This window comes from Scomber scombrus, chromosome 21 (genome assembly GCF_963691925.1).
Source record: "Scomber scombrus chromosome 21, fScoSco1.1, whole genome shotgun sequence".
NCBI classification, from domain to species: domain Eukaryota; kingdom Metazoa; phylum Chordata; class Actinopteri; order Scombriformes; family Scombridae; genus Scomber; species Scomber scombrus.
In genome coordinates, this window is record NC_084990.1 from 6,421,015 (window position 1) to 6,446,013 (window position 24,999).

General features: G+C 37.7%; 1 protein-coding gene across 3 annotated transcripts in view; it reads right to left on the minus strand.

Annotated features, from left to right (window-relative positions):
* The window catches only part of LOC134003624 (zinc transporter ZIP11-like), a 240,576-nt gene that overhangs the window by 120,437 nt on the left and 95,140 nt on the right, over positions 1-24,999 (minus strand). For all 3 annotated transcript variants that reach the window (XM_062442878.1, XM_062442877.1, XM_062442879.1), the window contains exon 6: positions 3,746-3,913. In XM_062442878.1, coding sequence (XP_062298862.1) covers positions 3,746-3,913 — 168 coding nt within the window. The remainder of the gene's footprint in view (positions 1-3,745; positions 3,914-24,999) is intronic.

Genomic DNA, 24,999 nt, shown 5'->3' on the forward strand with positions numbered 1-24,999 from the left:
TACTTAAATATATTCTAATTCACATTTAAATCACGACTTTATGAGTTGTTTTCTCAATTAATTTTTGTTTTTCTGGATGTAAGCTGAGACTGTGGGAGGTCTGTTTCATTAACAGCCTCGGTGGGTGTATCTCCACCTACAAATGCCTGCTTCTGTGTGTGGGTGTGTATGACTGAAGTGAATTACATGTACATAAGTGTGTTTGTATAGAAGCTCATTTTGCACGCATATGTTACAATCATGAGAAATACCGTGCGTGCAGTGACCTCTATATGGTTTTACTTATAAATGAATTAACCTTTCACATGAAATCTGATATTTAGTGCGGTACTCCTTGGTAACGCAGCCACCACCATGTATCCTCTTCCTACACACTACAAGTGTATTCATTTGTATTGTATCCACATTTCTGGAGCAAACAATCATTCCACACTATGATAATTATGTTGCTGTTGCTGATTGAACAAATGGAAATCAATCGAGTATGACGCGGAAAATCATTCAAACAACTGAAACTGCATTTTCTCATTAATTATAGGGGCTATACTCTGATGTGGGCAAATTGTTAATTGACCATAGGTTAATGATGAATTCTATATTTCCACAGTTAATCAGACTATCAGATGAATGTAGTGGAGTATAAGATGCAATAATTTCCAAACAAACTCATACTTCGGAAAAACTTATCTCACTTTGGTTGCCTGATTAGAAAGATGGAGCAAAGCAGCAATAATAAAACTGCCATCTGTTGCATATCCACACCAATATGTAAAAAAAGAAAGACACGCTTATAACAAGGTTTATACTATTTTACAATAACTATGGCTGAGTTTTAACAACTACAGTTTTAATTTGCTCTTGACACAATGTTTTATAGTCCTAGTAATGCTGTATTACTATAAATAGTAAATAGTAATATAGTGAATTACAGGGTCTGACTTTGCAAGCAGGAAATCTACATTCCTACAAGATCAACTTTTTGTTTTGTTTTTTCAGATTCTTGTTAATTCTGCATCCATCTGCACAGTTTGTTTTTATTCAATTCATTACACCTTGTATATTTACATCACTAAATCATCATCTAAATTTAACTTACAGCTACAGTAATAAACACTCAATTCATTAAACTCTATTCATTTTGCAAGAAATGAAAAGAAGATAAAAAAAAACATTTCTTTTTCCTTTATTTTCTTTCAAACAAAGCTTTTAAATTGTACGGTTGCAGCTGTGAAGTAATTAGCAATTGTGTTGCATTGCTGCTCACAAGGGTGATGTTGCTAAATGGACTAATACAATCAACAGTAAGATTAGCAATAAGCAGTCAAACTTTTCCAAAATTAGGTATTTTATAGGTCTTTTGAAGACTGTAATTTAGTGTTGTGGACTCTGCCTGTAGGGATGGCATTTTGTGTGTTATGGCAACAACATAGCAAATCAGGAGGGGTTTGCACATTCAAACACTGTTGTGAAAATTGAGCTGCAGCAGTCATTGAGACTGAAACGCCAGATGTATCACACTGTCTTAAGTCCAATTTACAATTCTAAAGATGATTTGTGTTGCCAATTTGACACACACTGTCTGAGTAGAAAGAGTTCCCAGCATGAGCTTTCTGATATGACAAGAAAAAAAAAGTCCCCAAGAGCCTCTAAGCTAAATTACATCTAAAAACTGTGAATTTCTAACTAAATGTGTGTTAATTGTGTTGGTACTCTTGCTGCTAGCTCCTAGAAATGTCAACAATAACTGTTAATTGCCTCCCTGTTGTTTGTTACATGAATTTTACCATGTTTATTTCCTGAGTCACATATTTAGTTTTGAGCTGTCACCAAATATTGAACACTGCTCCTTCTTGGGCGTCGCCTTTGATGTATGATTGACATGTCATTACTTTAATTAGCTCATTAGATTTGACAGAATAGTGACTTGTTGGCATGTGTAGTGTTCAATAATGCAAGGACTACTCCAGGACAAACCTGTCCTTTTGACACATTTTTCACTTCAAATATTCAAATAACTTACTCAAAGCACAGGGAGAAAAGTATTCACATTCAGTGAACATTTCAGCCTGAACTCAAAACCAGACAACTAATGTTTCCATTATTACCTATTAGTGAAGCTCTGTATGGGGGAAGTTTCTACACATTGTATCTACACATGCTTTATACATTTCCCTCTTTCTGCCTCAAACATACATGCAGTGAAATAAACACATTGTTTTGTCATTCACAAGGTCATCATGTTGAAGTGATTTAATGTATGATGCGTAACGTGGCCTCATTCCTCAGGTGAAATGTTTCTCTGTCTGCATTCAACTCAAACAATCTTTCCATTTGTGTTGAATTAGTCAAGGCTGCTCTGGAATTAGATTACATTTTTCCTCAGTTCAGCTTGTTAGCTCAGAAAGCTCAAACAAACAGTTTGAGATTCTTCTGTTGACTCCGCCGCTGTTGGCTGTTGTTGGCATGTTGCCATAGCAACTTTAGCCAAATACCTTTGTTGTTGTGTGTCCTTAAAGGTCAGTTGCAATATTTGTGCAACTTTCTTGATTACATTTATTTCTATTAGAAACACCATCATGCCTGGTGACTGAACAAGACAAAGTAAGAACAAACGCCAAACGTTGTCTGTAATGCTTTCCATTGGAAGCCAATACATTCTTCAGCCCCTCCCTACCTGAGGTTGATAATACCTACAATTGAGGTATTATCAACAGGTGACAATACTGAGGAAACCATTAGCTTGAGTTACAAGCAAAATTGTTTATTCCTAAAATGCTAGCATCTCTGTGAGGCTGCAATGAGGTACAGCAGAGCTTTAAGCTAAATGCTAAAATGCTCACAATGACAGGCCAACATGCTGATGATTGGCAGGGCCCAAGCTTGTTATTCAGCTTGTTAAAATGCTAACATTTGCTAATGCTTTGTTTGCTAATGTTTTTTTGCACTAAACACAAAGCACATCTGAGACTGATGGGATTTGTTAGTTAGTTAGATTCGCAGGTATTTAGATATAAACCAATCATTTGAACAAATGGATGATGGCAAAATAATGATGGCACTAGATGAAAAGTTAAAAGATTACCATTGTGGTTACAATTCATCATGAGGTGGGCATTAATATGTGTCCTTCTAGAACAGTAGATGTTGTATTTTACTGGATAAGTGAAAACTTTGAGCTGTTGGTGGTGCTAAAGGAAAAATCATAGGATCCCCACAGTCATGCCATGGCTGTCTATACCACATTTCACAGCAGTACATCCTATAGTTGTTGAGACATTTCAGTATGTACCAAAGTGGATGACCGACCATGTGTCACACCACACTGACTGATGTGTTTGCTCGATGAGGTCGGCAATTTTTCTCTTCTTTCCTTTCAAACTACTGTCCATGTTCTGTGACTGTTTGATCTTTTTTATTTATCATGTTCTGTTCCCAAATGACTGCTATAATTTCGCTACCGCTCAGATCATCCTGAAAGAAACATAACTCGTCTTGTGGCCTTTATTAGATGGCTCATGTTACTGAAGTCACAGCTTGTTTTGACACAGATATTCATGATGTCAAATCACCACCCATGAAAGTCAAATGGAACTCATTTGACCACTGTTGTAACTCTCAGGGTTTAACAAAGGGAATTATACTCTCTGAATGGCAGCAATAGAGCAGCAGTGCATACAAAGAATTCAATTTAACACAAACTTTCTGGTCAAATGCTTTGGTCATCAGCCCAGTGGCTCGTTCTCACCTGGGATGTTGTGGATGGTGATGGCAAGAATGAGGAGAAGGATGCGACGCCAACTGCTTCCTGTTTGCCCAACTCCTTCCTGTTGTTTATTTCCTGTTTCCTGTCCATCTGAGCTGCCCAAATGAGGTCCTTTCCTCCTCTGGTACACATCCCCATTCTCTATTTTATCTGCATAGGGGAGAAGAAGAAGAAAAAAAATTATGAAAACACTGTGCAACATTTGCACACATATAAACATTACATCAGATTAAACAGGCTAGTGATTGTAAAAGGAGGCAAAAATGACTACTTGGCTACTTTTCCGCGCTTTTTTAGTCAAGTTCGCAGTCAGATTATGTATCATTTTGTATTTATGTGTTGTAGTTGTAAGCTTTGAACTAGTTCCAGCAAAATAAAATAAGAGATAAGGTAAAATTATTTCACAAATTCATGGTTATATCCGGTGCCATTTTATTGGAGTGTCCTCGTCCCTGGTGGCTTATAGGTTAGAGAAGCAGACTTGTGTCTGGAAGCTGAACGGCTACCCCATAAATCTAGGCGGAGGAAGTAAAAGCAGCACTTATGGAAATGGAAATAAAAGTTAGAAAAACTGAAGTACACTTTTGCAGTTCTAACAGCACCTGCAATCCACTTTCTGATGGTTAAATGTTGGTAGCTTTTACATCATCTGAAATCTGGCTCTCCATTTCAACGCTGTTATTGTTCAACTTGTCTTTCAGGCTCTCAACTGTCACTCCTCAGCATCTTACTAATGACTGCTTGTGTCTCTTTTTGTGTGTATGATCGAGTGTAACATCACTGGAGAGACTGTGTGACAGTGTGCGCCGTTTTCCTCATTTGTACCATTCATTGCAACTGTACAACAAAGTCAAACAAAAAGAAACAAAGGATTCCTGAGGTGAGATTTGAGAGGCTGGGTAATGCAGCCAGACTATGACAGCCGGCTTTTGATGCTGCCAAAAATGTTAAGAGTGTCTGTTTTGAACACATTTCCTTTGAACGCTTCTGAACACTTAATGGCCACTGTAGCTCAAGGGGAAGGATGATAAATGTGTCAACATTCACAGCTCTCGCAGACGTAAATAATGGTCAGGGAATATTTTACTTTATACCCTGTTAGTATTCCATGTGATAACTTCAGCAGTTGGATGTGTTTGCAAAAAGAAGCTTTTAAGATGATCCAGGATTGCATGAGAGCCAACGTGTCAAAAGGTGCATCCAATAAAGCCTAACAATCCAGTTTATTAAGCCTGTTTTTTTATGCTAATCATTGGTTATATTGGTCTGAATATCATCGGGTAACAAACAAAACCCTCAAATTTGTCAGTCAAGCATTAATCACTTGAGTTTCTTTTACACTACGAAAAAAGTCCTGTGAGGCACTGCACTCAGGAAACAATTATCCACAAGATAGTTCAGTCAAAGAGGGGCTTGAAAGGTAGATAGGTTTGTTACAGATTAAAGGAGACGCCTCTGCTTGCCGACTTAAGTCTGATTAGGGCGTCTGTCATCAAGTTTATATTGGCAGCCTGAGGGACGCAGGGCTTCATCTCTCATCTAAAATGAAAAATGTCCTGAGTTTGGCCCGGTATCAATCCAATTATCAGCACTGCAATTTCTATTAATGTCATGAGAACAAAGCTAATGGCCCAAGACAATTTAATTAGCACAAACCCTCTGCTGGAGGTTGAACAGACAATATTATATTTGCTTGACATAAAAAAAGGAAATAATGCAGCAAAACACTTCATCAAACACACGGAGATTCAGTCTGACAGGAGTGAACACGTCATGGCACGTCATGGCAATTAGCTATATCAATGGTCCAGTGTTTCAATATTTTGAAGATTTGAAGATTGAAATGCTGAGGATGATCACTTGATGCACTCGGGATGGTTTGGATAACCCACTGAGCTGCTCTTCTCAGGAAAAGCCATCAACAAAGTTACACAAAGCAAAGCAAATTCAGGTGCAGCCATTTAGAAGGATGCAGTCAACATCAAAATGCAAGATTTTCAATTGATTTGACACATTAGCATGGTAATATAAGCTTATTTTGAACCAGTGAGAGAATGTTAAGTCAGTGATTTAGAAGTGATATCCTGAAAAACCTATAGCTAGGATTTAATATGCTTTTCTACTTTTCATGCAATTTTAAGTCTGGAGTGTGCCACCAAAGTGATTACAGACTTTTATCATCGTTTAATTATAATCACTTGATAAATCGATACATTTATGCAATTATGACAATATTGACTAATTCAATTTGAATTTAAACCTGCTATGATTTCTCTGCCCACTTGGAGGCAGTGGAAACAAGTTATAAGTACAGTATTGTAATCTGATGGGGCAATTGTGTTTTATTGGGAATGTTGTATTACTCTGTATGGTCCTTTCCATAATGTTGTCATACAAAATGATGTAACTTAAACCTATCACAAGGAAAAAAGAGGACTTTCAGTGGAAGTACACTGGCGCTATTGGCCAGTTGCATTACATTTCAGCCCGTTTCACAGCAGTGTTTTCAGTACTGGACCTATTTCAAAAAATGTGTCCTCATTATGGACTTAAACACAAAATGATGGGAAAGTAGGTTCCAAGTTGAAACATATCAAAGGATGCCAATGCATTATATGTGTTGAAACATTATTTTCAAAAAAAATAAAAAATTAAGGGTATTACATTTCAGTTCATTTTTTATTTTCTAATGTTTGCCTATATTCAGTGTCACTGTTCTTTTCTCTTTTATATTTATCATTTCCATCCTCGTGCGTTAATCTACAACTCACTCACAACACAACTTCTGACTGGCCAGCTGTTGAGCTGTGATATCACACGATTCTCATGACCGGTTCTGCGCACTTTGGTATTTTTAAAGCATCATTTGAATGCAAAATTAATTAAAGTTATGATTGCTTTTTAAAATGCATCCATTTTATTAATCGACTATAATGAAACATTTATTAATCATCCCAGAGGCACACTGTAGACTCCATAATCTTTAGCCTTTACCTCCCTGCAACCCGTCCATCCTAATCAACCTCTGCTTCCTTCTCTCTCTTCCCTCCCAAACCCTCCCATCTATTTGTCTCATCTCATATATATTCTCAAAGACAAGCAATTACCCTTGTGCATTCCAAGTGTCTGTTTTGCCATGTAGGTGGCTGTAAATTGGAAATTATCTGGTGTGCAAAGGTCAAATGATCTGGACTATTGCTTGAGGTGTTCAGTTAAACCTTCAGCCTGTAGATGTTTTTATAGGCTAAAAAAAACTTCACTATAACTGAACCCTGGAAACCAAATAATTTAACCACAACTGGCTGTGTGCATACACCACAACTTTATCCTCCAGGTACAATCCCTGTTTCCCACGAACTACAAACCACAATGTACAATTGTAAACTTATATACATACAGAATACACACATTTTCAAGACACTGCTTAAACTACGTGGAACATTCTAATGTACATTTTAATGATTAAATGAACTGCAACATGTACAGTGTTGACACAATATCAAACACATCTATCAACTGAATGCCATCCAATGCAAATATCTCAACATCCATCCATTTTTCAATTTGTGGTGTTTTTCCATTGGATTGTATTAGGCGATATCTTAATATTTGTAAACCTTGCACATAAACAAGGGATGTACCTACTAGCCCACAGCAGTGTAACGACAGAAAGGATAAAGATTTACATCTAAAACATTCTCTTAAAACCATGTAAATCCCTAAGAGAAGAAAAAAAAGAAAGAAAGACTGAACAATTAGCAGTACAAAGCATTAAAGTGCATTTGGAGAAAAGGTGCATGTCTCAGTTCAATGTTGACAGCTAATGCATGTCAAGGAGTGATCAGTACTGATGAGGAGGTTAGCGGGTGGGCGCGTGTAGTCTATTAATGATCCGCACTGCTTGCGGGTAAAAACTATTTAGCATCGTACTGAATTTTATAGCAGGACAGAAAACAGACTATGAGAAGGGTGGTGGGGATCCTTGATGATGTTGGAGGCTCTGCAAACTCAGCATAAAATGGTAAATAAGATGATGCTGTTAGGATGCTTTACAGTTACTGAAGCAGGCAGTACGTTAGAATACTTCCAATGGTGCCTCTATAGAAGGTGATGAGGGCTGAAATGGGTAGACTTGCCTTTTTAAGTCTCCTGAGGGGATGGAGCCACTGTGATGTTGATTTATGTATACAACTAACAAAAGCTTCAAAAATTAATAGAGAATTGGCCACCTCTCTGACAGTTTCATTAAAAACAAATTACTATATAATTATCACTGGCAATAATTCTTGCTTAGGTTTTGTGCCAGATTGATTTTGACCTTGCACCCCATGTACCATGCACGGTATTATTTATAAATAAATCAGGGCAATTAGCATGGATGGAGTGTCACACAAGGATGTCAACATTGCCATTTTAATTTCTTTATAATTAAATGTGTAGCTCATAAGCGGTACAAGGACATAAAGCTTGGAGAGGCTTTAAGTCGGCAAGGGAGGGGTTTGGGGGAGTAAGGTTGTGGTTTTCATTAAAATGAGAATAGCTGATCCACCTTAAAGGTCAGTCCACTTTAAGAGAGCCTGGTCAGGTTGTTGCTAACACACACACAAAGGCACTAAGGCACACAGTTGACATAATGTGTAGTAGTAAAAGGTACAGTTAGGAATGAGTCAGAACATCAAGGATATAAGTTGTCTAGAAAATAGGAAAATATTGTAATATAAACCAACCTTTTTTCAAAGAGAAAAACATGAATAAAACCCTTTATCAGGATAATGCTTTGTTGTGTGTATGTGTTTGTGTGTATATGTAGGAATGCATACTGTAGTTGTGTATGTGATGGGCTCCATCTAATTACACAAAGAGAAAAGGCATTGACCAAGAGTTACTATCATTTAGTTCGCAGTTATTGGCATTCATTCACAAAGAAGTAGACTTTGACATAGAAAGGTCTTGTAGGCTTTAATACATTATTTGAAACTGAACTTACAATCACCCTGGTGGAGAAACTGGGCTTTTCCACCAGGATAAATCAGAGCGGAGAAAGTGAAAGAGCAGCATTTAGCTCTCAGTAAAGCCTCCATGAGTACTGGAAATAGAGGTTCAAAAAAGTAAAAAAAAAAAAAAAAAAGGATTTTCAAATATATCCACCAAAGTCCAATTTTAAAACCAAAGAACATTGAGTGCCCCACCCTGTCTCTACAACTGCATGCCGGGAAATAATAAAGCTTTACAACCTCAGACAGGATAAGCAGAATAGATAATTGATGGACAGATGGAAGAATACCAAGGACAAAGAGTGGATAAACATCCCAGAAGATTACTTGCCAGCTGAAGACATAAAGAAATTTGGCTATGAAGAATGCACACATGTAAAACTGACTGTGCTTGTTGTCTTTTTTTCCACTGTCTCTTGAGAGAAGACTGTTCTCCACATGGACACATATAATGCATTGGCATCCTTTGACTTGATACTTGACTTGAGACTCAGCCAATGAAAATAACTGAGCTCCACTGAAACACTTGCCAGTTCGAAACAACTCGGTCAACAAGCCATCTACATATAAAGGGATTCTGCAGGTTTTCATTCCACCCAGATGACTCATCAGCTTATTTCACTCTTAATAAAGTTTCCAAGCAAGTAGGCAAGTCAGTCAAATGGTGTTAATGGAACAGCCAAGATAGTCAAAAATGGTGAGACCCTACATCTGCCAAGCAATACACTCATAAACAAAAGTACAACAAACTGTCACTAAGTTGTTAACCTAGATACACAGTAATGAAATATTTAAATTGCCAAAGGTAACTTGATGACATAACTTCCCATCCAAAGCTACAGCAGATAGTGGCTCTGTGAGGCTGCACTATGATGTTGTGGTGCATTGAGCTCAGTGCTAATATACTGACAATGACAACAATACTAACATGGTAATGTTTAACAGGTATAATGTCTACCATCTCATTGAACATACTACAATTTGCTAATCAGCACTGAACATAAGGTGCAGCTGAGGATGACTGCAATGCCATTAGTTTCACAGTTATCTGGTCACAAACCATAGTATTGGACAAGTTGACATTTTCACCTGATGATTATTACAAAATTCACCCGACAGGGACATGAATGAGAGAACCAAATTTTATAGCAATGCATCCAACAGTTGTTAAGCCATTTCATTAAGAAATACAAATGTGAACATAACAGTAAGTGGATCACCGGAGTCAGTGGGACTCTTTCTCTGGAGATCGAGAATGGTGTATACAATTTCATGGCAATCCATTAAAAAGTTGAGATAATTCAATCTGGACCAAATTGGTGGACAATAGACCAACCAATCATTGCCATTCCTAGAGTCATGCCATTACCTTGGCTATAATACTTTATTGAACAATTTAGTGAGAAAAAAGATGTTCCAATTCCACTGCACTTAAAACTATCGATAGCAGGAGCACAAACTTCCCTTTGAATGGTACAACCACACTCAAGATATGTCACTTAGAGGACCTAGTAAGAACGCTGCAGTTTCTTAGCAACATTAATGCATGAAAAACTTTTGATAAGCATGAAACCTCAAGTGTCAACTATGCACCAGATAATTATCGGATATATGCCTGCAAAACCAGAAGTATGTTACAAACTGAAGCACATCAGGTAGAAGATTTAAATTGCTTTGTGATGAACGTTAGTACAAGTTACATTTAAATAGAACAATCATGCTTGTGTGTGTGGAAATGCAAAATAGGGTCAATTTACATCTAATTATAGTAATAGTAGTGGTGTGGGTTTAAAAAATCGCAGTCAAGGCAATCAAGATGAGATAGACGTGAACCAACCTTATGTCAAACTTGGTAGAAGAAACTTTTATGTTTATGTTTATGCGTTTATGTCTAATATAAAAAAGGAGAAAAAACAGACAAATGGGCAAAAATGAAATGGCAAACTGGCGCTGCACTGAAGGCCAATCATGATAATAAAACATTACATAAGACACACGCAGACTGTGAAAGACCACCTGACAGGTGTAGACCAAGGCCAGGACCTTCATTATAGTAGCTGTGAAATGACAGTTGCACGATTTGAATATCAATATGTGAGTTTGTATTATATGAATTCACAGCTGTTCTTTCTTTTCTTATTTTTTCTATTTCTGAACTAGACTTTTCACTAAATATAGTTCTTCTCACAGTTCTTCTCCAGTTATTCATTTTCTTTACCTGCTGATTATTTTTTCAGGGTCATGGAAGACCGGGACCTACATGGATCACCAGTCTGTCTGGGCAAAATGTCTGTATTGTATATCCTAAGATCGCACCAAAAATAAACTTTGAATTGATCTTTTTGGTCAATACATTCATATGATCTGCACAATAATGGAAATGTAATGTCCTTAAAGGTCCATCTATTGCCAGATGAAGCCCTCGCCCGCTCACTGAGACAGTTTGCATTTCACTTTTGAGTATAATAATCAGTATTAACATTAATTCATATGTGTGGCACAATGTTATGTGCTATATATGAATATAAAAATTAAATAGGGCAAAAACTGACACCTATTTTAAGGGGGATAAAATGGAATGCAGATATTTGTTTTAATAAAAAGTCCCATTTAAAAACCTTAGGATTATATTGGTAACCTTCACACATACATGCCTGAGTCCAGTCCTTGTTTTTCAGGACTTCAAGTGCCTTATTTCTTGTGCTCTTGAGAGAATGGGAAACAAAAAAATGTTATCCTTTTTTATTGTAACCTTGCTGTACATCCTCTGTCAGCTGCAATATGTTAGTTTTCTTTTATTCTTTTGAAACCTGGCCTGGTGAACTCTCAAGCTCCTCAAGTCTCTGTAGCTTTGAAGACTACCTGGCAGGACTCTTTGAAATTGTTTTTCCAGATTGTTCAGGATTGTGACAGCCCTGTAGTTTGCAAGAGTATCGGGATACTTTCTTGGCTATGGGATTTTATGATCCTGAGTACCTTCTGGTTTCAGGCACTGAAGTCTCTTAAAGTGGTGTTGTATATCTGTGACAAGTCTGATTAGTTAATGGATACTGATGCAGGTATTAGTGGGCAGGATGTCTTGGTGTTCTACTGTTTTTTAGGCAGATACATTTTCATAGCTCTGTTTAAAAACATAGCCTTTTTCAAAACCCTACTCAATTATTTTACTATATTTGCTTTTGTCTTAATTTTCTCCTTTAAATTGACTTGTTTTTTCTAAATAAACGTACATTATGCTGGGTATTTTTCCCATTCATTTTTAATGACATATTTGTGTCTGTAGTTGACACTAGCTTTGAAGAATGTTTGTCCAAGAAAAAATGGTCTTTGGTTCAGGAGGGGAGATGGTTTTAGATCACACAGAGGAAAAGCGGTGCATTGATTGCTGGCTTATACTGTTGGACCTTTAGCTGTATCTCAGTCACATACTGTTTGTCTTTTTACAGGTAGTGTACAATTGAGTGAGGTGAGGAGTGATTACTGGAAGGTGGAAGGTGGTCACGGCTCAAATCATTGCAGAGAAGAAGGTTATTTTTCCAGCACGGTCATAAGTACAAACATAAGTGGAGTTGTGTAAGGTGTAGTGTTGGCCCAACATTGCTTAAATGCACAAGGTCAGTGTACTTGAGGAGGCCAGTACACATTATATGTGTTATGTGGTTGAGATCTTGGCTGTTACACAGTTTCATATATATATATATATAGTTTATTGGGCTTAGGTGAAGAATGTTGTCTGATTTGTCCTGCCGATGATCCAGTGACTTTTTTTGTTAGAATATCTTCTCTATTTAGTACCTTCTTGACTTGGTCTATAGGGCTTTTAATTACTACTTGGGTGGTTGGTGGTACTACTGTAGTTTGCTATTTTTATTTCAGATTAGACCTCTGAAATGTTTCTTCTGGCAGGGTGTGAGTTAAGAACTAGCACGGAGCAGCTCCTCTGTAGAGATTTATTCATTTTTCAATTTTATCAGGACAATACTTTTCATTATTGATTGCTTTGTGAGAGGGTTTTTTGAACCAACCTTTTCCCTTTATCAACAAAAAATGAGTTTGAGTTGTGTCTTATATTACTTAACTATTTACTCAACAGAAAATGTTATTAGTCACATTACTTTTTATGTTACTTTTGTTACTCAGACCAGCTCTATCAACTCCAAAGCCTCCACACCAACACATCATATCCTCTGTATTCAACATACGTGAAAAAAGAAACAATATGTGATTTAGCAACTAGTTCTTGGATGCTAGTCTCGGCTGGCGGAGCATGCTTCATAGGCGCATTGGGCCCAAAGAACGTGCTTAGTATGTTTTCCAGAAGTAGCATTTTTGGCTTCATGCGCGACTGAGCAACTGTCAAAGAAATGAGCAGAACCCCACCTCCAACATTGTATCCACTTCTCTTTATACATCTATGAATTAGTTAGCCAACAGCTAGCTTAGAGCAGTTGACCGTCCTCAATATTGTGGGGTTCCCACTCTCGGGACAACACCAGGTGATTCCTGAATGTAGGCTTATAGACGGCCAGTTAAGAACTCAAAACATGTACAAATGACAGTTTTGGATTACTGGGAGGTGCATATCTTTGATGTTGGCATGAATATGTATGTGTATGTATGTGAATGTACTGTAAATAGCTTGAATTTTATTACACAAGGCATTGCCTAATATTCATGTTTTTTTTATGAAAGAAATAGAGCATAGAGAAAAAATAAATCCTCAAACATAATCAATTACTATGAAGATTCCCAGTCGGTAGCCTGGATTTACGGTACATTTGATTTGACAATGAAAACAGCTTTAAGTGCTCATCTAGCTTGAATCGCTTTGGAAATGAGGAGGTACATGCTGCTGTATGCAATGCACACACATACATACATCTCATTAGAGCATATTTTTTCAGTCTCCTGCAGACACCACACTTTGCAGCCAGTTACTTTGATAGACAGGTAGGTGGAAACACTTCATTGAGATTATGTGTATTCTGCAATGGAAATCTCGCATTGGACTCACTGACCTTGGGAAACAGAAACACACAAATTCCATTCCTAAATAATGAAATCCTTAAAAGTCAAACTCAGCAAAGAATATTTTATAACTTGGTAGTTAATTTGAAGTTTGCTTACGTCTGAAAATATGTAATTATTTTCATTAGCAATTAATCGCATTGTGAAATAAAACAGTCTCCACTCTGTTTCTCTCCCACCTACGCGCTCCCTCTCTCTCACACATTCTCTGACTCTGTCTTTCTTTACCTCTGTATTTTATCTCTACACTCCAGCCCGCCAATCAGACTCTGCGTCCTCTCTTCTCCACCGTTCCCTCTGTCTGTCCATACTAATTGTGATTTCTACCACTAGAACCCCCGAGTAAAACCGCTTCATCTCTCTACTTGGTCTTGGCCTGCTGACCTTAAATCGCTCTCATTTTCACTCCAGTGCTTGTCTGTAATCACCCTCCTCCTCCTCATCTTCTTCTGTGTCACGCTTCACCTACACAGCTCTGTCCTCCCTCTCGGCGGCTCTGCCTCTGTCAACACCGGCGATGGGAATAATTCCAACACAAAGTAACATTCCTATTCTCAAACCTTTTCTTATCCTATAATATAAGCTAAGACTGTTTCAATTTCAGGAGTTTAGGGAGTCACAGATCCAGTGAACAGGTTGTTTCTTGCTTACAACAACCAATTTGTAATATATAATAATTTCCTCTCAATCATCAATACAATAAATTATCATTCACAACTACAAAGTGTTTGTAGATATATTTAAAATGTTTAAAATAAGTTTACAGATGTTATCTCAGCACACTTCATTATCTTGGATGACGATTTCTCATAGTGTTGTTTTTGGTTGTATTAACTATGTTCAGTGAGATTTGTTTTGTTAATGTGAATTACTTCTTTGGGTTACTGTTGTTTAGGATATGACATCTATTGACTACATTGTTGTGCTTCATTATGTAATAAAACAAACCTGTGCTTGGATGTAACACTAAATGTTGCCAGTTTGAAAGCTGAGAAACAGCATCTATCATAGCATCATATAAAATGTGTATATACTGCCTATCAATATTAAATAGGTCAGGGGGGTTCAAACTAAGCTAACTTAAAACTATCAATATGAGTGTGACTACTTTTTCCACAGCTCATGTTTGCAGCTATTCTATTTTTGGTATTTTTGCTGGTTTTGTTATTTAGGATAGAAAATAATCTTCAAATGATGATACTGAGTTCATCTGTCATCTTGAACAACATCATGTGTGCATTTGTGTGTGAGTGTGCACGCGCCCTTTCACACTAACACATGCCTACATAACACACCAGGCCTTACACAAATCTCCCACAGCCTCAGTTCCCACCTGTTGTCTTGCATCACCACGAGTACTCATTAGCGACAGCTGCTTCAGCAGCCGTTGCGACGTCACTTCGGTAATAAACAACAAACAGTGTAACAGTGAGTGATATATTACTATTAATACACAATCACAAATGAGGAGGCCACTCACATCAGCTGCAGTTGGGTTGCTGTTACCTTGACAACGACTGCTGAAACACAGGCACACTGAATCAGAAAAAATGAGAACGGTTCAGGTGACCTTCCTTGACAACAGACTGTTTGACGCAGTGTGACGAAGGTGGTGGGTAACTTGTACTGTTTTACAGCAATTTGACTCTTTTTACCTTTTTTCTCATTTTATGTGGATTAGACTAACACAAGTTATTTTTACTGTCTCTTAGCATTCTACTGTGACAGTCCAAATGACAATGATTCAGTTCTCTAATATGAATATGTGGAGAAGGTGTCAACCCATCTATTTTTATCTGTTCTGGTTGTTAGGTATGCTTTCTAAACTTTATAGTATGGAAATCTTTCGATGTTAATACATTAAATACTGTATATCCAATCAAAGCTGGACTAATCAATATTTCCATATAAGAAATGGGTCAAATGACAATGTGTAATGTCAAAGGGGTCGCTTATAGTAACTAATTACAGAATCATCCCCTAACTCTGCTGTTTCCCTGGGATCTAAAAAGCATTTCAGCATTTCAGCATTTCTCAGGTCATTGCTTTGGTTTGGTTCAGCTTCACTGCTCTCACAAATCTCATTTCCACTTGTAGGCTGCTGTCCTCAGCGAAAAAGCTCTGATAAACCCACTGTACACTTCCTGCCAAGCACCATAAAACAAACAAGACAAAATCAGGAACTAGCTTGTGAACATACAGGAGAATTTAGCTGAGCCAGATGTTTTCTCAGGAGTTGGTGGAGATTGGAACAGGAAAAAGGAGAGCAAGTAATGGATTTACATTTGATGGTTTAGCAGAAACACAACTTCAAATGATTGCTATGTTGCTCTGTGGCTGCTGGCTAAATAAGCTACTGTTAACTAAAAATATTGTATCGACTTTACAAGGATATTTACGAGGACAACTCTACAAGAACACTGCTTTAATCAAAGCTTTTCTTTTTATTATTTACATTTGTTTATTTGATTATTTTTCAACGCTAAAAAGCTAGCAACAACTAGCAGCACGAGTTGAGACAAGTCAATAATGTTTTTCAAATGACTCAGTAATGTCAGCTAAATTGCTAATGTTAGCAGATATTAGGCTAGATGAGTTTTGCTAACATTAGCCACCATAAGCTTTTAGTATTAAGAGACCAATTATGGTTATAGCAACACCACTCTGCCTATTGACTTGAGCGAAAACACACTTGTTTCTTCAACTTTTTATTTCTGAGAGAACGACTACACTCCTTTAAAAGTCCAATATTCTCACTTTAAAGTCTATGAACACTTGAATACAAGCTTGTCATTTGAGAGCTTGTAGAGTTCATGATTTATACATTTAAAAAATCTAAGGCCTGGACATGTCCAAGCCAGGCTTCACTCGGTGAACATTGATTTTCATTTTCATTCAGTTTCTTTCTTTAAAAAAAAGAAAATCCACTGAATCCTGTCAGTGCAAAGGAACCTGCACGCAAGTAGAAATATTTCTCTAGCTGTATACCTGACTCATAGCTTTATCTGAGTTTATTCAGCTTGGCTGGACTAATAAAGCACACTTGCTCACTTTGAGTTGCGGTCGTGACTTCACTTTGAGCCCATAACCCCAACCACCCACTACCAGCTACCTGGGAGCTGCCCTGTATAATCAGAGCTGTCTACTGCTGGCCACTGAGCAGCTCTAGGGCTTAAGAGTTATTTATCACTCAGTCCTCTTACCTGCAATGGCCAGACCAGTGCAATATTCACTTTATTCACAGTTCTTATACTGTAGTCTCAAAGGTGTTGCTGCCAAAACGTTAACTACAGTAAAAGAATATTGTTACCAGAACACTGAACATTACATGGACTAGCATGAAAAATATGAAAGGACTCATGTGAAGGAGACAAATCAATCCTAGATTTCTTTTGACAAGACCCATTTATTATGGTTATTCAGGTGGTGAAAGGCTCTGATTGCTGACGTTATGAGCAGTCAAGGAGTTAATGATCCTTTACATGGTCTGAATGCCATGGTTGCAATTACCGTCAGTCAAAGATGGACATGAAGGGGCAGGGTCAAATGGATTTAAACAAAGACATTCATAAAATTTGAGAAAGGGGAAAGAAAATAGGTGTGACGTAGAAACAAAGATTTATGTGACTGGGGTAAGCGGCAAAAACTGAAGCAAATAAAAGGAGATGGGGAATTGAGAAGCAGTATAAGATGGAGGTGATGGGTTGACAACACAGGCAGCCAACGGCACAGAGGTCAGGAAGGGTCACAGTCTAACAACCCAAAAACAGACTATATTACTGTACGTGCAACAAACTATTCCCGTCACCCTACAGTGATCGCTCAGGACTGTGCAAAGAAAAATGTCAGAGAAGGAAAAAAGAGCCTCACAGTAAGTAACCCACTTTACTGATTAACTATCCAATGACACAGCTGCTCAAATGGTGACAACAAATTATTTTGCCCTGGCATTAAATATCCACGAATCGAGAGCTGTTTTCCAAACACAAAGCCGTCTCACATTTATCCACTGAAGGGAACAGCAGCTGGACAAAGCTTGGTCCATGCTGCTTCTGAAGGGCCATTTGTTCACACTGGGGTCAGGTATTGTCCACGACTCAAACTTTTGTCTTGCCTTTTGTATTCCATTTCCCCCATCTTGGTGTCCAAAGTAAACACTGATAAAATGGAGGTATGGGTCTGGTCTGAGCACTTGTGAATTAGGACTACTGTCTTAAATCACTAATCTGTCATTAGTATATGGTACTGTTTATGCTCAGCTGTCAGTGTACAATTCTGAAAATATTACGTGAAATAATAATCACATTTAATTTCTAGACAGTACATTCAATTAGAAAGTGCACCTTCTTAATTCAAATTTGCAATTAATTAACTGAACTAATTTTGTAAAGTCACGCTCAATATGGTCATGACCAAGTCAGATTTAAGCAATTAAAAGACAATATCTGCTGGAACTAATCTCATTCAATAGCATAAAAGGAAAAGAAGCATCATGAGTCAAAAATGAGGGTAATCCTCCACAGAGAGGCCTGCTAGTCTTTATCTCTACATGGGGCTAATCATGTACATGTAGGTGTTCACTTGGCATAATAGGGGGAAACTAATGACATTAACAATGGCTGCATTCTATTCAGGTGCTGCAGGGCTCTGGTATTGTGCACTATTAATGTTATAAAATCCTAGACCTGTGCTTTCTGCTATGAAAAATCAAATGTCTTCCATCAATTTAATCAGGTTTTAGGCTTTAGACCTGGAAACACCAGGATAAAAAAATGTTGACATTTCACAGCAAATTTGATTCATTCCAATGGAATCACAGAGATCAGTGGGTTTTTTTGTGACAAATTCAATGTTGGTCTTGACAGTGCTGACATTTGAAAAGATGGATAGCCGTACAGTCCAAAATACAGGAAGCTATTATACCTTACTAGCTTTGTTGTATCATTTACTTTCATTTAGACTGCTTCAGTAAAACTGTTCATTGATGTTGCAGCTATTGCAATGTTTTGCATAACAATAATGCAGGAATTGTTGGTACAGTACATGTCTTTTCCATTAGTAAATGAGCTAAGCTAACCAACCGACCATTATCAAGCTCATTAACTCAGAAAGAACCTTAGAGAGCCATTAGTGAGCCCTTCAATAATGTTGTCTATAACAAAATGGTGCGCTATGGTGAACAAAAAGCTGAGGGAAAGGAAACAGAACAGTAGAGAAAAAAAAAAGGAAACTTTAAGAACTATGTGCCTGAGTAGTGCTAGCCTAGCCAGCCAGTGACTTGAGGTTACCTTGCCAGTTCACCAATTACATTTATATAGCCCTTTTTCTAGTCTTCCGACCATTCAAAACACTTTATAATACATGTCAACCTTTTATCAATTCACACATACACTCATACACTGCTGGCATACCCATTGGGAGCAATTTGGGGTTCAGTATCTTGCCCAAGGACACTTTGAAATGTGGATTGGAGGAGCCTGGGACCGCTCTACCTCATGAGCCACAGCTGCCCCGGCAAGTGGTCACTACGTCACCTTCCGGCGTTCACATGAACGAGCTTGGGTGAGGCTAACAGTTTTGTTTGTTTAGTTGGTCGGTTGGTGGAGTTAGGGGTCGAGTTTTGTTTGATTGGACGAATAGTTGAATGGACAGATAAGATATTATAAAAACAAATGAAGATTAATGTAAACACAAACAGTTGAGAGTTCTCCATTACAATATTATTACATTGAAAGACTTAAATATATGGATTGCAGCATTAGAGGGATGGAGACAGCCAAGAGAGGCAGACTCAAAAGAACATGACATTCTTAGTATGGAATAAGTCAGATAAACAGATGGGGTTACCAAAGGAAAATGTGTGAAAATCAAATATAGCCAGAGCTGACAGGACACACTGTGCTCCTGCTGTACTGTGATGATGGATGATGGATAAAGACATTTACATTTCCAAATGCATAAAAAACATGAGAAGCAAGAGAGCAGATACAATGCCCTTTATAATAAGACACAAGGTGTACTTCAGCGAGATGACTCATGAATTTCCAACTTTTGAAACATCTAGTTATGGGAGCATTACTGACTTTTGTGATTTGGCTTTTAACATTTTTAGAACTGAATAGTGTGAATACTGAACTAGGTCATTATTGGTGGTTTTTACCTGAGAGCACACAATGAATATGTCTGTGAAGGCTAATTGTTAATTAGCCTTTACAGACTGATGGACTTACTTTTATTCAACTGTTTTTTTATTATCATCCAAACCATGATATATGGGTTTTATATCCATATTCTGAGATTAATAGTATATGCTACTGTGCATGCTGGCAAAATGTCATTATTTTTATAATGATAAAACGACTGTATTTTTTTTAGAATTAAGCAACCATCCATTAAGTCTTACACATTATGTCTACCAGTGTTGGTGTATGGTTTTGCGCCTGCTGTTAGTCTACAATACAGCTCAACAGTTAATCTCCCTTTAACAAGTGTGAATGGCCAAAACCAAAAGCTGTGATTTTAAACCAAGCAGGTCTAATGCAGGTTTAATTCCTAAATTATACTGTGGCAGCAACGTTGCTGAGCCACCATGGAATTATTGCAGGTTTGGTAATTATAACGAATCTGAACAAACAGCAAGGCCATGAATATTTATAGTTTGTGGAATTTATAGTTTGTGCCTTCATAAATTCTCATTTCTCAATTGAAAAAATTTAAGAAAAGTGACTGAGTTATGTTATTTAATACGTTTAGTGAGTGACACATGATATCTAAACAACAGTATGTGTCAAGCATACATTAATATCCTTTAACCACACTTCATCATGGGTTCTCCTTTGCATAGGTAGCAATGTCAACTCAAACCGCCAACTGAGAGCAGGAACAGGAATGGCTTTGAATGTGATTGAAATTGCTCAGCCTAATTTTGTATTCATTAACCGGTGGCCGTTTTTCAGTAGCATTTATTTCACTATGAAAGTAGACTTTAAAGTCTGTGTAAAGTAAGAATAGTGTTGTTAACCACCCTGCCAAATTTGAATGATTAAAAAAAATTGCCAAATATATGAAATTAGGCTTCAAAGTTGTGTAAAAATCAGCCCATTTCTCTTCTCCCAAACGCTGTGGGAGTGGCCGCCGAGTTCGCTGAAACCCCGCCCCTTACCAAGTGTCACCTGTCAATCAAAGTCACCACCTCTACCAGAAACATGGACGTTACGCCTGAGAGCTTTCTGCTGCTAACTCAGTGGCTAGCTCGGCAGCTAACTAGCTAACTGTAGACTATAGTAGTAGTAATGTGCGCTGAATGTATTTATACCGCTACAGCAGCAGGGGCGGGTTTATGCTAATCACCTCCATGTTACGTAACCCAACAGTGATTTTTCAGACCCGCCCACTAAATCCTGAACACAGAAATTTTTAAACACAGTTTGTGAAGCCTAGCTCTACAATTCAAATCTAAATGGTTGAAATGCTTGTTACACATTTTTGAGAAATACATTCATGACCCATTTAATGTGTTTAGAAGAAAATGGCTGAATTCACTTTACATGAACTACACGAGAAAGTAAAGGATAGTGTTGTAAGGCAGCAAGCCTCCAAAATAACAATACTGAATCACCTTGAAAAGGATGTTTGGCAATTTATCTCTGCAAGGAGCCAAAACAGCACGACAACATTTGTGCACACCCCTCTAAAGCAGCACGAGGGAGGGCAGAGTGAAATTCTTCCCTTCGTCCTGACAATATCGTCAACAGATAAACGAGAGACATTTCAATTCGATTTTCCATGTTTCTTTTGCTTGTTTGTTTGTTTGTTTGTTTTTTTTGGGGGGGGTTGTGCATTTGTCAATTTGTCCGTCTGCTTCTACTAAAACAGCGAATAAATAAAACAGGACCGTGTGATAAAAAGATGACAGAACACCTGCTATTTGACAGTTTACTATTTCCATCTTGTCTCGATGTTTGGCACAACCAGGGTAGAACACAGTGGGAGAACGGGACGCAACACTTTAAGGGGAGAAAAAGAACTGCAAAACAAGCTGGCAGATTCACAGCCCTGACAAGTAATCACTTCATAAAAGTTGGCGTGGTGGACGCGCTGGCAAACATTGCCTGTTTACACACGCAGCAGGCACATAGCAACATTACCTTCTTAGAGGACTGATTCTTCTGGCCACCTGAGAGATGCAAGTCCAGTACTCCCTTTTCTTTTAGCTCTGTTTTGTTCTCTGTCAACTCCAACTTCTCTGTACCCCTTTAGTGCAGCAGGTATCATAAAGTGGATTTCATCACTCCACTCTACTGCTGTTGAAAGCAGGGTTAGGCGTGGAGACTTAAAACATAACAAAAACAAAACCAAGATGCTAAAAGCTGCATTTACCTGCAGAGTTGAGTAATAATTCTTGTGGATTTGTTACTACAGTACAGGCGGCCCCTCTCAGATGACAAATCATTATTTATTGGAACTTAATTCAGAATATTTTTCAAAAGATTTTCACATTTGTATCTATATACCATATTTTTAGTCAAAGACTGCAATTCTATCAGACAACAATGCTGACTACCAAATATATATTATAGGTACCCATTATATATATATGCTGTACCTGCTGATTTCAAACTGAACTGGAACACAGAGAACTTGGTTGACAGACTGGCCGTGCGTGAGAGACAGACAGTGACAGCAAGTGACAGAGAACGACGACAGGGAGAAAAGACACGGCGTGACGGCGAGATAGATCGAGAGAGTCTGATGGTGAGTGAAAAAAAGGGATACAGAAAAAGAAACAGACAGCGAATGGCTAAACTTTCATGCGTCCCCTGGTCATTGTTGCCAGGCAACTGTCTGAACCTGATGTGGATATTGTGTGTATGTGTGCAGACACAGATACACATTGATGAGGCCATACCTACCTATAATAGCAAACATCTTGTTATAACTTATGAGAGGCAGAAAGACAGAGACAATGTGTTACGACAGCTTGCACCGTTGATCTGAACAAGACTTCCAAATGACACCTTCCCTTTTGTCTCTTTGGTGAAGTCTCCACCAATATCAATCCAAGCTTTATAGTCATTCGTATCTCTTTAACAACAGTAACATAAAACATTATTTTGTTAAACTGAAAAGCTTGAATAGAACTTTCAGTTGAACATTGCTCAGTATAATCCTCCTGACAGACGCACCAAAAACTGAAAAATTACAATTTCAAATTCGCCATAAAAACATGCATGAATCCTTTTCTCTCGGGACAGCTGAAGTGTGAATTGAATGTTTTTTTTTCTGGTTTATATTAGATTTGATGGTTGGTTCTTTGGTTGGGTAACTACTGTGGTCCAGACTGAAACATTTGAATAACTATTGGATAAATTGCCATGATATTTTGTGCAGACATTCATGGTCTATGGAGGTCTCTGGAGGATGAATCTAGGACTAACTTTGGTGATCCACTCACTTTTCATCCGGCACCACAACCAGGTCATAATTTGTATCCGATGTGTCCAATATTTTGGTTTATGACCACAACAAACTGATTACGATTTCCAGCAGCGTCACAGTTCTTTTTGTTAAGCGCTTTTTTAACACAAGTTATCAACCTAACATCATAAACTAAGAAGGTATTTACAGCAGAAAACACTTGGATCTATCTGCTAAACAACAGCATGTTAACATTGTCACTGTGAGCTAATAAGCATGGTGAATGTAGCATTTAGGTCAAATAATAAGAACATGTCTGACATCTTGTTAAATCTTTGTTCATAACCATGATAAATGTGGTGATAAAGTTGAAGGAAATCTGAATAATTGACTATAACAGCACTGACTTTTGTTGCAGATCTTAATTTCAATTTTTTCTGAAATCGGAAAATTTCATTGGGCAGTCATTGTTTGCCACCCTTCTGGCAACAGAGATCCAGTTTGATCCAATAGTAAGTCATTCCAGCGCAGGTATCATTAATTCCAATACCAAAACTTACACTTTTCATTGGTCTAAGAACTTTGACTAACAATAAAGCTTTATTACAGCCTGTCAAAAAGCAGCCGCCATGTGATTGCAGTAATTTCCCCTTACAAAGACTGTGAATACAGAATACAGTACCTGGATTCTCTCTGCCCTTCTGAAAGGCATCCAACAGTGACATTTCTTTCCCTCACTGGGCTTCACACTCATCTTCTCCACTCTCTTTTGTTACTGTTTATATACTTGGATGATTTTGCCAAATGCAAAATACCTCCTATGGATTTTTTTGCAAATCTTCAAGACTGTACATGTTTTTAATATCTACATCACTCAAGTGTCAGACATGCTTCTTTTTATCTCAAGTGGCTTGCCTTTTTTTCTGTGATTATTCTATTCCTGTTTTTGGCTCTTAACTTGCTATGTCTGATTATAGTGAACACATTAAACATGAGTCAAAAGTCTCAGTCCAGTGGTTCACATATCCTACCATATATTTGTTAAATAATGTAGCATATGCCTTTATGAGGAATGCAGCCAGACACCGAGTTACCTACTGGGTTTTCTAGAAATAGAATACTTCAAGAGTATAATTACTGTAATTTGCTTTTTACACAATAATAAGTCTTATAATAATAATAGTATAGTAGTTATAGTAATAATAAGCCATTTTCTTCCAGCAACAGCAATCCATATATTTACATTGCAAAATTGGTCACATATTTGCTGAAGTTCAGATCTGTGGTAGGTCACAATCTGCAGATGTCGACCAACACGATGTGACACATTCCCTTTCATGTTCTAACATAAAATATCGCAGCAGGTAACCTTGTTGCTGGGAAACACAAGGTGTACAATAAGACAATTCCATGCCGGTATTCCACTATATATACACTATACATTGGCATTAGTCTGCTTGTCACTGACCACAGGAGAGCAAGGAGAAATTATGTATTCATGAACATGCGCTGCATACAAATTGAACATTTTGAACTATTTTATGCACTCCCTGTTCGTCTTTTCTTTGTTTTTGCTGGAATGTGTTCACCGGTACTCTAACCTTACTGCACAGAATGAAAAGAAATCTGTGCTCAAAGATATGAGCAACAAGCGAGTGAGGAGAAAAACAGATCAAGCACAACAGTGTGCATAACATCGTCTGGGTTTGTTGCCCACTGAAGCTGTAGTAAACACCAACACTAGATTTATGAACATTTTATGTTGTCATTGGAAGAGAATTATTTTCCTATGGTGCC